This window comes from Sus scrofa, chromosome 1, assembly GCF_054392235.1.
Source record: "Sus scrofa isolate SSC_HxYL_T2T_F1_AM1 chromosome 1, Sscrofa_HxYL_maternal_Yorkshire_Landrace_v2.0, whole genome shotgun sequence".
NCBI lineage: Eukaryota > Metazoa > Chordata > Mammalia > Artiodactyla > Suidae > Sus > Sus scrofa.
The window spans coordinates 191,055,039-191,072,029 of NC_139383.1; the positions used below are offsets into that span (position 1 = coordinate 191,055,039).

At 35.7% G+C, this 16,991-nt stretch overlaps 1 protein-coding gene across 2 annotated transcripts in view; it reads right to left on the bottom strand.

Annotated features, from left to right (window-relative positions):
- MAP4K5 (mitogen-activated protein kinase kinase kinase kinase 5) overlaps nt 1–16,991 on the bottom strand; it is a 133,178-nt gene that overhangs the window by 77,054 nt on the left and 39,133 nt on the right. For both annotated transcript variants that reach the window (XM_084980951.1, XM_084980952.1), the window contains 3 exons: nt 7,043–7,133; nt 6,525–6,589; nt 782–837 (listed from right to left, as the gene is read on the bottom strand). In XM_084980951.1, coding sequence (XP_084837077.1) covers nt 782–837; nt 6,525–6,589; nt 7,043–7,133 — 212 coding nt within the window. The remainder of the gene's footprint in view (nt 1–781; nt 838–6,524; nt 6,590–7,042; nt 7,134–16,991) is intronic.

Genomic DNA, 16,991 nt, shown 5'->3' on the forward strand with positions numbered 1-16,991 from the left:
AAGGAAATGGACAAATAGAAGCATCAATTAACGATTATGTTATGAACTGCCAAGATAAAAAACACCAATCACTACTTCTTAATCCTGCTTCTAAATTAAATGCCTTAAAGTATGTAAACGACACTACTGCCAGTTTTTTCAGTGAGTAATCTTTCAAAGAACTAAAAAATAATTTGGAAGAAATGCTCCATACTCCCTAAAACTACTGAAAAGTCACAACCTACTTTAATACACTAAATGCTCGCAGAGGATCTGAATCAAAGAAATGAAGAAATTTCTACTTAATACAATGTTTACCAAACTTATAAAAAGGGATTCTGATATATCACACAGAACAGGGTTTCCAGATATCATTCTGGATTATTGCTATGCTACTTAACTCTCATTTCAGGAGAAATGGTAGAAGACCTCATCTCTTGTGCAAAAAAATTCTGCCATGAAACTTGAAGGGGAAGCATAGACAGCTTGTTATAAGTGAGAGGTCAAGTGATTCATTCATAAAAACCAATTCACACCTATGGATTTTTTTAGCTTTGTAGCAACTGAGGATCAAAAACTACAAAGTAGCACACCAGATATCACCACTGTGTATACCAGCATCAGCTTAAATGAATTCCTGAGACTCATTCACGGAGGAAATAACTAAGGCTTATAGAATTACAATCTGAGAGGTTAACAGAAAAATGTGGTTTACTCTTTTTCTTTTGGGCAGATCACATTTTATAGTTTTTGGTTTGTGAATCTAGAACTGCATTTATTTCAACATAAGCAAACGTAGTACCTGTAAAGTTTCTCTGCATACATAGGCTATTTGCAACTCTGATAATGGTCCAGTAACTAGAAAGAAAAAAAAGAGACCACATTGTATTACACATTGGAATACAACAAATTAAAAACAGTCTACTGTAACAAAGACAAACTATGGAGTTCCCATGGTTTCTCAGCAGGTTGCAAATCCAACTAGTATCCACGAGGATGCAGGTTCAATCTCTGGCCTCACTTAGTGGGTTAAGGACTATGGACGTGAAGCAGATCCTCTGTTGGTGTGGCTGTGGTGTAGGCCAGCAGCTGCAGCTCCAATTTGACTGCTAGCTTGGGAACTTCCATATGCTGGAGGTGTGGCCCTAAAAAGTAAAAAAAAAAAAAAGACAAACTATTATAAAACTTCTTCTGTATATATCATTGGATGACTTCTCGTCATAAGCATATATTATTCTTATAATCAGGAAAAAAAAGTAAAGTTCTAAAACTAAATGTACTTTAAAAATGGAAGATTTGCTCCAGAGCAACTCTGGTCAGTATTAAGCACCCATTATACATAGCAATGGATATGATCTCAACCCTGAACAATTAAAAAAAAAAATAAAGCTCCCAAATGAGAAAAGCATATATAATTAATTAGAGCTATATACACAAGTTAGATGACCATAAAGAGATCAACTGTTGAAATATACTGAAAGACATGATATATGCATTTAAAGGTTAGATATTTCTTTAGCATAATTCTTCATCATAGTTATCAAAACAGGGAACTAGATCTGTTACCTTATCTAAGAATCTAAAAAGTAATTGGGTCACTTCTGACAGATTTCTATTATGAAATATAAAATCCTTCTTTCCCACAGTAATCAGATGAAAAATAAATAAAAGGTATCTGAATTGGAAGAGAAATGGTAAAATTGTCACTATACAGAGAAGACATGAAGCTATATATAGAAAACCCTAAAGATTCCACACAAAAACTACTAAGCTGATAAATGAATTCAGCAAAGTTTAAGGGGATACAAGATTAACGTCCAGAAATCAGTTGCATTTATGTATACTAACAATGAAATATTAGGAAAGGAGTATTAAAAAGCAATGCCTTTAAAAATAACACCCTCCAAAATAAACCTAAGAAGGTGAAAGACTTATATGCTGAGAACCATAAAACATTAATAAAGGAAATTAAAGAGGATTCAAAGAAATGGAAAGATATTTCATACTCCTGGATTGGAAGAATTAATATTGTTAAAATGGCCACACTGCCCAAAGCAGTCTACGGATTTAAAACAATTGCTGTCGAATTACCCATGACATTTTTCACTAGGACAAATAACTCCAAAATTTATATGGAACCATAAAAGACCCAGAATTTCCAAAGCAATACTGAGGGGAAAAAAGCAAAGCAGGAAGCACAACTCACTCAGACTTCAGACAATATTACAAAGCTACAGTAACCAAGATACTATGGTAAAGGTACAACATAGACATAAGGATCAACAGAACAGAACAGAGAGCCCAGAAATAAACCCAGATACCAAAAGTCAATCTTTGACAAAGGAGACAATGATATAAAATGGGAAAAAGTCTCTTCAGCAAGTGGTGCTGGGAAAATTGGAACACACCCTCACACCATGCACAAAAATAAACTCGAAATGTCTTAAAGACTTTAATATAAGACATGATACCATAAAACTCCTAGAAGAGAACATAGATAAAACACACTCTGACATAAGCCATTCAAATACTTTCTTAGGTCAGTTTCTCAAGGCAATAGAAATAAAAATAAAAATAAAGAAATGGGACCCAAATCAAACGTACAAGTTTTTGCACAGCAAAGGAAACCATTAAAAAAAAATGAAAAGACAACCTATGAAATGGGAGTAAATAGCTGCAAACAATGTATCTGACAAAGGCTAAATCTCCAAAATATACAAACAACTCATTTATTCAACTTAACAACAAAGAAACAAACAACTCAATTGAAAAAATGGAACGAAGACAACCCTCCTACAATTTTGGTGGGAATGTAAATTGGTACAATCATTAAGGAAAACAGTATGGAGGGTCCTCAGAAAACTAAATACAGAACTATTATCATATAATTCCACTCCTGGGCATATATCCGGACAAAACTTTGCCATCACTTTAGGAAGAAATGTGGATCTTTAATGAATTACTGAACTGCTAAATAAAGTAACTATATTATTACTTAAAAAAAAAAAGATACATGCGCCCCTACGTTCCACTGCAGCACTATTCACAATAGCCAAGACATGGAAACAACCTAAATGTCCATCAACAGATGAACAGACTAAGAAGATATAGTACAAATATAAAATGGAAATATTACCTAGCCATAAAAAAATAATGCCATTTGTGGCAATATGCAACTACAGATTCCCAAACTAAGTGAAGTAGTCAGAAAGAGAAAGACAAATACCATATATCACTCATATGTGAATCTAAAATATGGCACAAATGAAGCTATCTATAAAACAGAAACAGACTCACAGACAGAGAGCAAAGCTGTGGTTGCCAAAGGAGAGAGGAGATGAGGAGGGAGTGGGATGGACTGGGAGTTTGTGGTTAGTGGATATAAACTATTACATTCAGAATGGATAAACAATAAGTTCCTACTGTATATAGCACAGGGAAATATTTCTAATCTCCTGGGATAGATCATAAAGGAAAACATATTTAAAAAGAATGTGTATATGTATATATGTATGTATATGACTGAGTCACTTTGCTGTAAAGCAGAAATTGGCACAACAGTGTAAATCAACTATGCTTTATGGAGTTCCCTTAGTAGCTCAGTGGTTAACGAATCTGACTAGGAACCATGAGGTTGCAGGTTCGATCCCTGGCCTTGCTCAGTGGGTTAAGGATCTGGCGTTGTTGTGAGCTGTGGTGTAGATCAAAGACGCGGCTTGGATCCAGCGTTGCTGTGGCTCTGGCATAGGCCGCCAGCTACAGCTCCGATTAGACCCCTAGCCTGGGAACCTCCATATGCCGAGGAAGCAGCCCTAGAAAAGACAAAAAGACAAAACAAAAAACAAACAAACAAACAAAAAACAGCAACCAAAAACTACACTTTAATTAAAAATAAAAGAAAATATTTACTGCATATTTTAATCACTGGTTCTCTACATCTACTCAGAAACATAAAATTTTGATTCTTAGTAGTTGGTGAAACAGTAGTTAAAAAAAAAAAGGGGGAAATCACTTTATTAACAGTTTATTATGGGAGTAGTTGTTCTTGACTAATATGCTATCTAGTATATTATTTAAAGGTTTGAATACTTTTTAGATTTAATTTAATTCAATAAATCATAGGCTTAATAATGGAAAGTAGAAATTTCATAAAAAAATAAAATTGATGTCTCAAAACAATAAGTTTAAGTTCTTAAGTTGTTCTTAAAGAATTCTTTAAGAAGTAGTAAAAAAAAAAAAAAAAAGCCAGCTGTATAGTTTTATTAATCCATATTCTTGAGTTCTCAGTCTATAAAAGTAAGGATAAAAATTATAAATATTGGATTAAAACTCTTCATAGAAAAGATCATAATTCATCATAAAAACATAGAAAAGAACTTTAAATTGAGTGGCATAGAGCTATTTCCTACCAATAATTCTTTAAAATCAACAACAGGGATAAAATGAAAGAGAACTGTTAATTCTAGTATGGTATAATACATAAGAAAGTAAAAAACTGCTAAAATAAGGGAATACACCTTGTTTTTAATAAATGGAATTAGTTCTAGCTTAAAAACTATCATATTTTATATATTTGAAATATTTATGTGGTATTAATATTTTTAAATAAAATGAGGCAGTGAACAGTATTTAGACATCAGTCATAACTTTTCTGTCATGAGTTATTTGCTGTGACAAAATTATTGACTAATTTATAATTAAATAGTAATACATTTTTAGAATAATTAAACTTTTCCTTGAGTCTCATTTCTCCTCCCCTAGAGGTAATGACTTACCAATTTGATATGCACCCTTTCATTTTGCTAAATATTTAGATTTATACGCATACTTTCAAAACATAAATTTTAGGAGTTCCCTTCATGGCTCAGCAGTTGGCTCAGCAGTTAACGAACCTGACTAGGATCCATAAAGATGCAGGTTTGACCCCTGGCCTCACTCAGTGGGCTAAGGATCTGGTGTTGCCATGAGCTGTGGTGTAGGTCTTGGCTGTGGCATAGGCCAGAAACTACAGCTCCGATTCGACCCCTAGCCTGGGAACTTTCATATGCTGCAGGAGCGGCCCTAAAAAGCCAAAAAAAAAAAAAAAAAGTTTAAAAAATCTAAGTGTATTTCATTATACGTATTTTTCCGTAATTCACTTTTTCCATTTAAAAAGAGGCTTTGGGAACATATACCCAGGTGGATATAAACAGAGTTACTTTATCTTTTGGTATGCTACACAGTATTTCATATTTTAAGTATAGTTTATTTAACCACTGCTTTATTGACATTTTAAAAATTTGACCTCTACAAACTACAAATATTATTTAAACTAGAATATCACCTGTCTTCACATCTACTATTGTAAACTACATGCCTGAAATTTGATAAGGCTTTCAATATAAAGATTTCAGTATAGGAATGAAAAATACTTCACATAATTCTTAATAAATTACATAATGAACAATTACAATGGGAGTTTTACTATCTTATATAGTCAGTTAAATTTTAAAAAGAAAAATTATTTTATAAGGATCTAGCCTTAGTCTCATAAATTCTAGAAGTTCAGCAAATTGTCAACAACAAAAGCTAAAATGTAGAGCTGAAATGAAAACTATTTTTAAATTATAAGTGAAAATCACATTCAACTCAGAAAACTCTTGAAATTAACACAATGTTAAAGTACTCCAAATTCTTAAAATTATATATCTTTAACACAAAAGTATTATAGAAACAATTAAATTGTTCTCCTAGTTCGCAGATTAAGTTACTAAGATAGATAAATAATCTGCTTTACCAGAGAATCACTCTTTTTGCATTTCAATTCTAATTTACAAGGAAGCCTAAGCAGTTTAGTTTCTAGATAAAATACTTCCCTAGAGACTAAATAAGATTTCCTAGAGTCTACATCTGAAAAGCAAAATCTGGATTGTTCAAGTACGTTTGGATATCTCAGTTCAGGCCTGAGCAATTTAACTGAATAACCAACAAAATATAAAACTTAGATTTCTTTTATGCAATAAAAACTCCAGAACCAGAAGAGAATAACATAAAACAGTTAATCTACTTGTTAGTAGCCCTTGTCAACTAGACATATCAAATAACTATCATTAAAGTCCAAGTCAATTTTATTATTATTATTATTTTTTCATCTTTTTAGGGCTGTACACTTGGCATGTGGAGGTTCATGCCAAATCAGAGCTATAGCTGCCGGTATGCACCACAGCCATGGCAACAAGGAATCCGAGTGGAGCCTTCAACCTACACCATAGCTCGTGGCAATGCTGGATCCTTAACCCACTGAGCAAGGCAGAGATTGAACCTGCATCCTCATTGATACTAATCAGGTTTGTAACCTGCTGAGCCACAACAGGAACTCTTAAAGTCAATTTTAAAATGTAGAGTCAGGAGTTCCTGCTATGGTACAGTGGCTTAAGGATCTGGCATTGCCACAGCTGTGGTGTAGGTTGCAGCTATGACTTGAATTTGCTCCCTGGCCTGGGAATTTCCACATGCTGTAAGTATGCCCTGTACCCCCCAAAAAAGTACAGTCAAATTAACAGTACCATGGTAAATATCTTGAAGTGATCCGCCACCACAGTATTCCATACAAATCCACAGCTTTTCCCGACTAATATGAAAGAGAAAGAAAATTATATTAGTAAGTAATTCTCAACCAGTCACACACTTTGAAATCTTTCACTCTTCAGCACATCAATGTTTAGGATAGAGTGCAACAAGAAACTGCCCTAGCAATCTTTCTTCAAGATACAGAAAAGAATATTAATTTCACCTTTGTTCCCACCTTAAATGGTTTGGAATATGATCCAAGTTTTATAAACTAAAACACTTACTTATAATCATTAATAATATTTCATTACTTTTGCCAGGTAAAGTATATATGCATAAATCATGCTGTCATTATTAATACAACAGGGGAGACAAGAAGACCTGAGAAATTTTATAAGTTTAGACAATTAATTTTAAAAATTTGTATATAAAACAACATTTACATGAAAGAGAAGAAGCGTGATAGCAAAGAAATATAAAATTCAAAGAGAGAAAGACGCTTTTGGTTTTTTACCTGAGATAGCTTCCAAAGTAGGCAACGATGTTGCAATGCTTACATTCTTTAACCATAAATATCTCCTGTTGAATCAAAGAAAAATCATCTCCTGAAAAACAAAATGATAACAATTTAGTCACCAATATTACATTTGCGTCTCTATGGGAAAAAAGGAAAACATCAAAATAAGTAGTATAGAGAGATGAGGAATCAGACATTCTCAATACTTTAATGCTCCAGATCTCAGCTAAACTATGAAGGTGCTGCCCTAGAAGATTACATTCAGAATCACTCAGCTCCACAGTTGCAATCACGGGCAGATGCTCCCAAAGATGGTTGGGAGGTGACTGCTGTACCACCACAATCTCCATAGGGAATGTAGGCAGTGCCAGCTAGAAAGCAGTGGAGACACTGCTCCAATGTACACTGGTGCATTCTTTCTACAGAGCCAGAAGCCTTAAAAATGCAGAAAATCTTAGAACTCATAATTTCACTTCAAAATTTATTTTCTTGAGATATGCAGATATTTCTTTACAGTAACACTGTAAAGAATAATGAAAGAATGGTTAAGTAACTTATGGTACAGCTACAGATATCATAAAAGTTACAAATGTTTTACTATGAAAATATGCTCATGATACATTAGGTAAAAAAGGGACTTTTATATATATATTATGTAAGTAGAAATGTACAGAGAAAAAGGCCTCAAAAGCATACACAATATTTACCTCTGGGTAGTAAAATTTAAAGTAATTCTGCTTTCTTCTTTTTTTAATCTGTATTTTCCAATTTGTCTATCAAAAACCTACTTGAGTTGTTTAACTAGAAAAAGTTATATTAAATTATTTGTTATTTACAAGAATTTTATGGTTCTTATGGGAATACTACCTAGAATGATATTGTTACTTTTAAACTTCATTTTGCATATTTTGCATTTCATTTTTGCATAAACAAAATCTCGTTCATTACAGTAAAAGACATTTAGTAATTGATAAAATGATTGCATTTGTATTATGCAAATGCAATAAAATATAGAAGAGCTTGAGGTCTGGATTAGACACACCTGGTTTTAAGACCTGACTTGGCCATTCACAGGCACTATAACCTTGGATAATCTTCTGAATCATAGCTGAATCCATTAAGTACCATCTGAATTCATTCTACCTATTTGGCTTCCTTATCTATCCCACTTTCCTAAACATTTCCTACATTTTAGTAATACCAGTTGCTGGCCATTTTTGTAACAGATTCTTATGCCCCCAAGTTTCTGTTTATATGAGTCCCCTCAATTGAGAATGTTGTGAGAGAGAGTATGTAGTGCAGTTAGCACAATGTCTGACACAGAATAAATGCAACAGCAATATTATTATATGCTAGAGACAAGAAAGATACAAACAAAAGTGTTCCTTGTTAGGATAACATCCTAAGATATTTTTCATTAGTTATGTTTTGCAATGGTCTTTTGTAAAACAACATCAGTTTTAAAACAAGTGGTATCCACAGACAGGCTCTAGCTCTAACTTATAATAAAGTCATTCTTAGAATAACATACAAGGCCAAGAAGGCTCAGAAATTTAGTCTTAGATAAATAAACAAAATCCTCACAAAAATCAGAGGTATTTTTCTCCTTTATATTACAACTTTTTTCCCCCTCCTTTTTCAGCTGTACTCACGGCATATGGAAGTTACCGGGCCAGAGATCCAATCTGTACCCTATCTGCAGCCTATGCTACAGCTGCAACAGCTGGATCCTTAACCTGCAGCACCAGGCCAGGGATCAAATCCGAAACACCACGGAGACAAGCTGGATCATTAACACACTGCATCACAGTGGGAACTCCTACAACTTCCAATTCAGAGCCAAAACAAAGCTTTAACTATTTTCTGTCATACCATAAAATACCTTATAAAAATCAATCATTACTGATGTGGTTTATACATAAATTTAATTTAGGTGTGAGACAGCATATTAATTTATAACCATTAAGGTATTCTTTTTAACACTCTTCATGTAAACATTTATTGATAATTAAGTTAAATAATTTAGTGTTAACAATTTTAAAGAACTAAATCAAAACAAGAAAATCTCTAAAAGTAAAAATCTTTAAAGAGGAGTTCTCGTCATGGCTCAGTGGTTAATGAATCCCACTAGGAACCATGATGTTGTGGGATTTCAATTCCTGGACTCTCTTAGTGGGTTAAGGATCCAGCATTGCTGTGAGCTGTGATGTAGGTCACAGACATGGCTCAGATCCAGTGTTGCTATGGCTCTGGTGTAGGCCGGCAGCTACAGCTCCGATTAGACCCCTAGCCTGGGAACCTCCATATGGTTCGGCCCTAGAAAAGGCAAAAAAACCAACCAACCAACCAAACAAAAAAACAACTTTAAAGAAAATTTAGCTTTTATTTGTAGTGGGAAATCACGTACTACATGAATAGTTATATATACCTTAAACATAAGTGCACAGTGGCAACTTTTTACAGTTAGAAATTTATTTTAGGGAGTTCTTGTCATGGCTCAGTAGAAAAAAATCTGACTAGCATCCATGAGGACGCATGTTCTATCCCTGGCCTCACTCAGTGGGTTGAGGATCCAGCACTGCCACGAGCTGTGGTGTGGGTTGCAGATGAGGCTCGGATCTGGCATTGATGTTGCCGTGGTGTAAGCCAGCAGCTACAGCTCTGATTTGACCCCTAGCCTGGAAACCTCCATATGACCCAGATGTAGCCCTAAAAAAAAAAAAAAAAAAAGAAAAAGAATTCATTCATTTTAGGAAGCACCAGGTAAAGTTTATAAAAAGGGAGAAAAAAAGAAAAAAAATTATTTCTTAATAGTCTGCCTCCTCCTGAGCTTTGTCCATTAGAGTATTTCTCACTCCTCCACCTAAACCTTTTCCATTACAGTATTACATCTTACTCTTTACACATGCCAGTTGCAACAAGCTGGCTAGATTCTAGCCCATCCTTCATTTTAACAAGAAGCCCTAACTTACAAAGGAAAGAATCTCTCAATTTTGTCAAAATATGTTTTGGATTTCTACCTATCCACTTTTAAATGTGTACAGAAGTCTTTTATCTGAGCTGTGCTTAATAATTCTTCAGTTGAGGAGTTCCCGTCGTGGCGCAGTGGTTAACGAATCCGACTAGGAACCATGAGGTTGCGGGTTCAGTCCCTGCCCTTGCTCAGTGGGTTAAAGATCCGGCATTGCCGTGAGCTGTGGTGTAGGTTGCAGACGCGGCTCAGATCCCGCGTTGCTGTGGCTCTGGCGTAGGCCGGTGGCTACAGCTCCAATTCAACCCCTAGCCTGGGAACCTCCATATGCCGCGGAAGCGGCCCAAGAAATAGCAACAACAACAACAACAACAAAAAAGACAAAAAAAAAAAAAAAAAAAAAGACAAAAAAAAAAAATAATTCTTCAGTTGAGACTGGGATTTGGAATATATTTTTTAATAGGAGTGATTTCACAAATGGTGCCTAACTGGCATTGCTGTGGTGTAGGCTGGCAGCTGCAGCTCTGATTCAACCCAGTGAACTTCCATATGTCGAGGGTGTGGCCCCCCAAAAAATAAATAAAAATAAAAGATGCCTTTTTTTTTTTTTGGTGCCTAACTTCTTAATGATGTCTAAGCTCTTAATCTGACCTGCAGAAGTCAGTAATAAAGCTGAATTAAAAGTATGAGTAATAAACCACTAATTCTTTAGGAAAATCAGCGGGGTTCCACACTACAACTGTGCTTCCAGTAGCAGCTTTGTGGGGTTTCTGCTGGGCAAGATAGGGTCTTGGTGAAACTGAGCAACAGTTTTTTATGACTGTATCTAGAGACTAGAACTCACAAGAGCAGGTCATTAATAACTCAGATGTTTGGGGGCTATGCCTTCTTTAATATACGTAACTTAGTGAACAAACTCTAGTTTTGAGTGTTATTCATTTATCTATTTCACAATATTGTCTTAAGTTTCAATGCTCTTAAGACTGGCTTGAGACTTGAGAGGTAGCTGTAAAAAAAAACTGAAAAGTGCAGATATTAGTTACAGCATTTTAGGTTATAGATGGTAATGACACAGGAACTTGTATTTGGAATTATTTGAAAAACTATAGTATTACGGTTTAAGTTTGGAATATTCAGTGATCCTAGCCTCCATCACAGAAAGATTTGCTAATAATAAGGATAACAAGCTCTGCAAGATTCTAAAGGCCAAGTTTTAAAAGTAGACAAACTCCCTTTTTCCTGACGTACCTCCTGTCTAGCAGCACACTGCAACTCTAAACTATAATTTTCACCTGAAGTAGGCAGCCCATTCCTCAAAACATGCTGCTCTATAAGACACAGCCTGAGAGTATGGGGTCACTCTGACTCTCTGTTTCTTAGCTCCGAGTACAATTAGCCAATGCCAATGTTTATTCAGCTACCAGCTGCTTCTGCTACAATCAGTCCACTAAAACAGGATTAAATTAGACTCTAATAATGCCACACTTAAGACATTTGTAAAACATAATAAGGAAGGAGTAGAAGTCTTGGAAGGCAAGAGAGCAGGACTGTAGAGCTTCTTAATATTCTTGGCATGTTGACATAAAGGGCTTAAGTGTTCACACTCTGAGAATGAACTGGAGTAAGCTGTTGCAATGCTTATATATTAAGGGTCTTCTAGATTACACTTGGATTCAATATCCTCTTAAAGGTTTTTGTAATCAAATGGAAACCCATCAAACAGTACTTGGGAAATAATGAAAAGCAATATATCCCTCAGATTTTAATACAACAACAATAAAAAGGGTCCTAACTATTAAAAATCTGATTGAAGCAAAATGAAAGGCAGCAATAAGACTCATCCTGTCCCTCCCTGAAAGAATATGGTAGTAGATCATGAATTTAATACTGAGGTAATTAATTAAACCAATATCTATAATTACATAGACAGCTAGTGACCTAGAGCAATTTAAAGGGCTTAAAGAATGAGCCACAGTATAAGAGAGTCACATAGTTGCTTCAAACAATAGGGCAGTGTACAGCAAGAAAAGGACAATACTAATTTCTAGAATGCCTCGCCCAACACACAAGGGAAAACAACATCATTATGAAGCCCTCAATCAGAAAGTGATCTCTGGAATTACTGCATCAGAACCCCCAGTTGACTTTCCAACTGTAGATGTGGTCTATTATTAAAATGCCATTTAGCAAGGGTTAAAACATAAAATCAAAGCAAGGAAGAGATTAAATCCAGAAAGAACTGATTTCTAGGGAATACAGTCAGGAAGTAGAGTACACTTTCTGCACATGCATTTTACAGATGTGAGACCAAGAGGAACTGGACGTAACAGCTGATACCAATGTCATATTCCCCATCTCTGAACTTTGCTGTAATTCTCTGAAAGAAATACTCTGGACTGTACCAAACACACCACAAAAATACTAAAAAACTGTCCTGAGATTAAGAATCTTGGAATTTCAGGGAGTTCCCATCGTGGTTCAGCGGTTAATGAATCCGACTAGGAACTATAAGGTTGTGGGTTCGATCCCTGGCCTTGCTCAGTGGGTTAAGGATCCGGCGTTGCCGTGAGCTGTGGTGTAGGTCACAGACACGGCTTGGATCCCGCGTTGCTGTGGCTCTGGTGTAGGCTGGCGGCTATAGCTCCGATTCGACCACTAGCCTGGGAACCTCTATATGCCGTGGGAGCGGCCCAAGAAATGGCAAAAAGACAAAAAAAAAAAAAAAAAAAAAAAGGATTCTTGGAATTTCAAAATCGACTTTGAAAACAACCCCACTCTTACACACACCTTCAAACAGCAGGCTAAGAAAAGAGGATGGATGAGTAATTGATAGTAAGGAAAATATAAATGCCAATAAACCTATAAAGGATGCCTGTCCTCAAATTAAAGAAGTGCAAATCAAAGCCACTTTTAAAATCTCATCAGATTGGGAAAAACTTCAAAGTTTGACAATACCCAGTTTTGAGACAGTACTGAGAAACATATTTTCAAATCTTGCACGTGAAAATGAAAAACCGATCGCCCTTTTTGGAAGTCATCTGGCACTACTAATCAAAATTTAGAGCATATATACTTAACAATACATATGAAGATGTTCACTGCAACACTGATTCCAACAGCAAAAAATGTGGAAATAACAAAAGAACACATCAATAAGGGATTAAATAAATTATGGTACCTCTGTACAATGAAATACTCTGGAGCTATTAACAAGAACAAATTAGAGCAATATATGCTGACATGGAAAGATGTTTAAACACTTGTAAAGACAGACAACAAAAAAAAAGGCATCTGCAGTACATTATACAGAAAATACCTAGAATCCCTGCCCCCCCCCCCAAAAAAATAGTAGTTACCTGTGAGTGCAAATAAGGGCATATACCCAGGAGGACTTATTTTCCACTCCAAACCATTCTGTGTGGTTTGATTTAAAAAAAAAAAAAACAAAAAACAAAGAACAAAAAACTATGAATGGTACTTTAACAAAACATAGTACTCTACTCTAGTCTGATAATCATTTTCTTTCAAGTAGGTCAATTATTATTATTATTAGTCTTTTTGCCATTTCTTGGGCCGCTCCCATGGCATATAGAGGTTCCCAGGCTAGTGGTTGAATCGGAGCTATAGCCGCCGGCTTACATCAGAGCCACAGCAACGCGGGCTCCGCCGCGCCTGAGCAGCATCTGCAACCTACACCACAGCTCATGGCAATGCCGGATCCTTAACCCACTGAGCAAGGCCAGGGATCGAACCTGCAACCTCATGGTTCCTAGTTGGATTTGTTAACCACTGAGCCATGATGGGAACTCCTATTGTTATTCTGATATTTTCTTCCAGTCATAAATTTATAATTACATGGTTTCTCCCACCATATACAGAAACTAGATTCATACTATAGTTTCACAACCTATTTTCACTCAATATTTTATAAATAAACACTATGTCATTAAAACAGCATCTCTTTAAAAGGCATCCAAATGTAAAGGAAGAATTAAAATTATCTGTTTGCAGATAAAAAACCTGTTAGAACTAATAAATAAATTCAGCAAAACTGTATAGGTGACCCCTGAACAACACAAGTTTGAACCATGCAGGCCGACTCGGATTTTTTTTTCAGTAAACATACAAAAAATATACATGTAGAACACCATGTGCAAGACTTGTAATGAAGTGGATAGCCTACCCTTATATAGGCATAAGATGAGGGATACTTAATATAAAATTAATAATGTGTTAGTTTTCCTCCTGTTTTATAATTTTGCTTTCAAAGGATTATATTTCCATACCCTATGCCCCTCTCTCTCATAACTGTAGAAAGTGTGTATCAGCTTATCATCACAGGTAAGCGGTTTTTTTTTTTTTTAAAGTAACAATGTTTTCAATTGTATTATATAACTGTATGTCATACAAATTTTATAATGATTCACTCATCAGTGTATAGGCTAGGCTACTATAAAACAACTGTATCAATTACACCAGGCTACCATAAAGCAATCATATTACTGCTTCTTTATTAACAATGTGTAAATAGTTACATCTATAAATAAAGATGAATTCTTTTTCATATTATCTTTTCTTTTTTTTTTTTTCCTGTCTTTTTAAGGCTGCACCCATGGCAATATGGAGGTTCCCAGACCAGAGGTCGAATCGGAGCTAGAGCTGCCAGCCTATGCCACAGCCACAGCCACACAGGATCCGAGCTGTGTCTGCAACCAACACTATAGCTCATGGCAATGGTGGATCTTTAACACACTGAGCGAGGCCAGGGATTGAACTTGCATCATCATGGATAGTCAGGTTGGTTACTGATGAGCCAGAACAGGAACTCCTATTTTTTCATTTTTGATGTCCAGTGTTAGAAATACACAGAACATCTGCAGTGTTTTATACCATATAAGACAATATTGATGTCATTACCAAAGATGGTTCATTTTACAAATAGACAATGTAAACTTACAGAGCTGATAAATACGGTACAATACTAGAAGTGTATTTTTCTCTTCCTTATAATTTCCTTAATAACATTTTCCTATCTCTAGCTTACTTCACTGTAAGAATATGGTATATAATACATGTAACATACAGATATGTGTTAACTGTTTATAAGTAAGGCTTCTTATCAATAGTAGGCCATTAGTAGTTAAGTTTTTGGATAGTTCAGTTATATTCAGATTTTTGATTGCACAGAGCATCAGGGTCCCAACCTCTACATTGTTTAAGATACAAAATTAATGTAAAAATCAGTTACATTTCTATACAATAACAATGAATAATCAGAAAAGGAAATTAAAAATACAATTCCATTTATAATAGTATAAAAAATACTTAGGAATAAACCTAACTGAAGAGGTAAAAGGTCTGTACACAAAAGTTAAAAACATTGCTGAAAGAAATTTAAGAAGACACAAATAGGAGAGTTCCCGTTGTGGCGCAGTGGTTAAAGAATCTGACTAAGAACCATAAGGTTTCAGGTTCGATCCCTGGCCTTGCTTAGTGGGTTAAGGATCTGGCGTTGCCGTGAGCTGTAGTGTAGGTTGCAGACGCGGCTCGGATCCCGCGTTGCTGTGGCTCTGGCGTAGGCCGGTGGCTACAGCTCTGATTCGACCCCTAGCCTGGGAATCTCCATATGCCACAGGAGTGGCCCAAGAAATGGCAAAAAGACAAAAAAAAAAAAAAAAAAAAAAGAAGACACAAATAAAAAGATATCCCATGTTCATGAATTAGAAGACTTAATACCATTAACGTGTTAGAATTCCCACTGTGGCTCAGTGGGTTAAGAACTCGACATAGTGTCTATGAAGATGCAGGTTTGATTCCTGGCTCTCAATGGGTTAAGGATCTCGCATTGCCACAAGCTGTGGAGTAGATCGTAGATGTGGCTCAGATCTAGTGCTACTGTGGCTGTGGCATAGGCCTGCAACTGTGGCTAGCCTGGGAACTTATGCCATGGGTGCAGCCTTAAAAAGAAAAATATGCATATACTGTTAACATGTTAATACTACCCAAAGTAATATACAGATCTGACACAATGTCTAAGATGGCATTTTTCGGATATAGAAAAAAAAAATCCTAAAATTCATATGGAATTTCAAAGGACCCCATACAGCTAAAACAATTTTGAAAAAGAGGAGCAGAGTTGGGAGAGTCACACTTCCTGATTTCAAAACATATTACAAGGCTAAAGAAATCAAAACGGGGTACCTCTACTGGTATAAAGACAGCCATAGGGACCAGTGGAACAGAACAGAAAGCCCAGAAATAAACCCATACATGTATGGTCAAATGATTTTCCATGTAAGTGCTAAGAAATTCAGTGCGTAAAAGAAGTCACTTCAACAAAAAGTGTTGGGAAAACTGAATATCCTCACATAAGAGAACGAAGTCGAACCTTCATCTTACACTATACACAAAATTTTACTCAAAATGGATGAAAGGTCTAAAATTTTAGACCAAAATTATACAACTCCTAGAAGAAAACACAGGGGGAAAAGCTTCATGACACTGGATTTGGCAACAGTTTCTTGGGTATGACACCAAAAGCACAGGTAAGAAAAAAAGAAAAATGGGACTATATTAAACTTAAACTTTTGTTCATCAAAGGACACAATCAAGAGAGTGAAAAATCAACCTATGGAATGGGAGATAATATGTGTAAACCATGTATCTGATATCCAGAATACGTGAAGAATTCCTGTAACTCAGAGTTCCCATCGTGGCGCAGCAGAAACGAATCTCACCAGGAACCATGAGGTTGCGGGTTCGATGCCTGGTCTTGCTCAGTGGGTTAAGGATTTGGTGTTGCTATGAGCTGTGGTGTAGGTCGCAGACACGGCTTGGATCCAACATTGCTGTGGCTGTGGTGCAGGCTGGCAGGTGGAGCTCCGATTTGACCCCTAGCCTGGGAACCTCCATATGCTGAGGGTGCAGCCCTAAAAAGCAAAAAAAATAAAAAATAAAAAATAATTCCTAAAACTC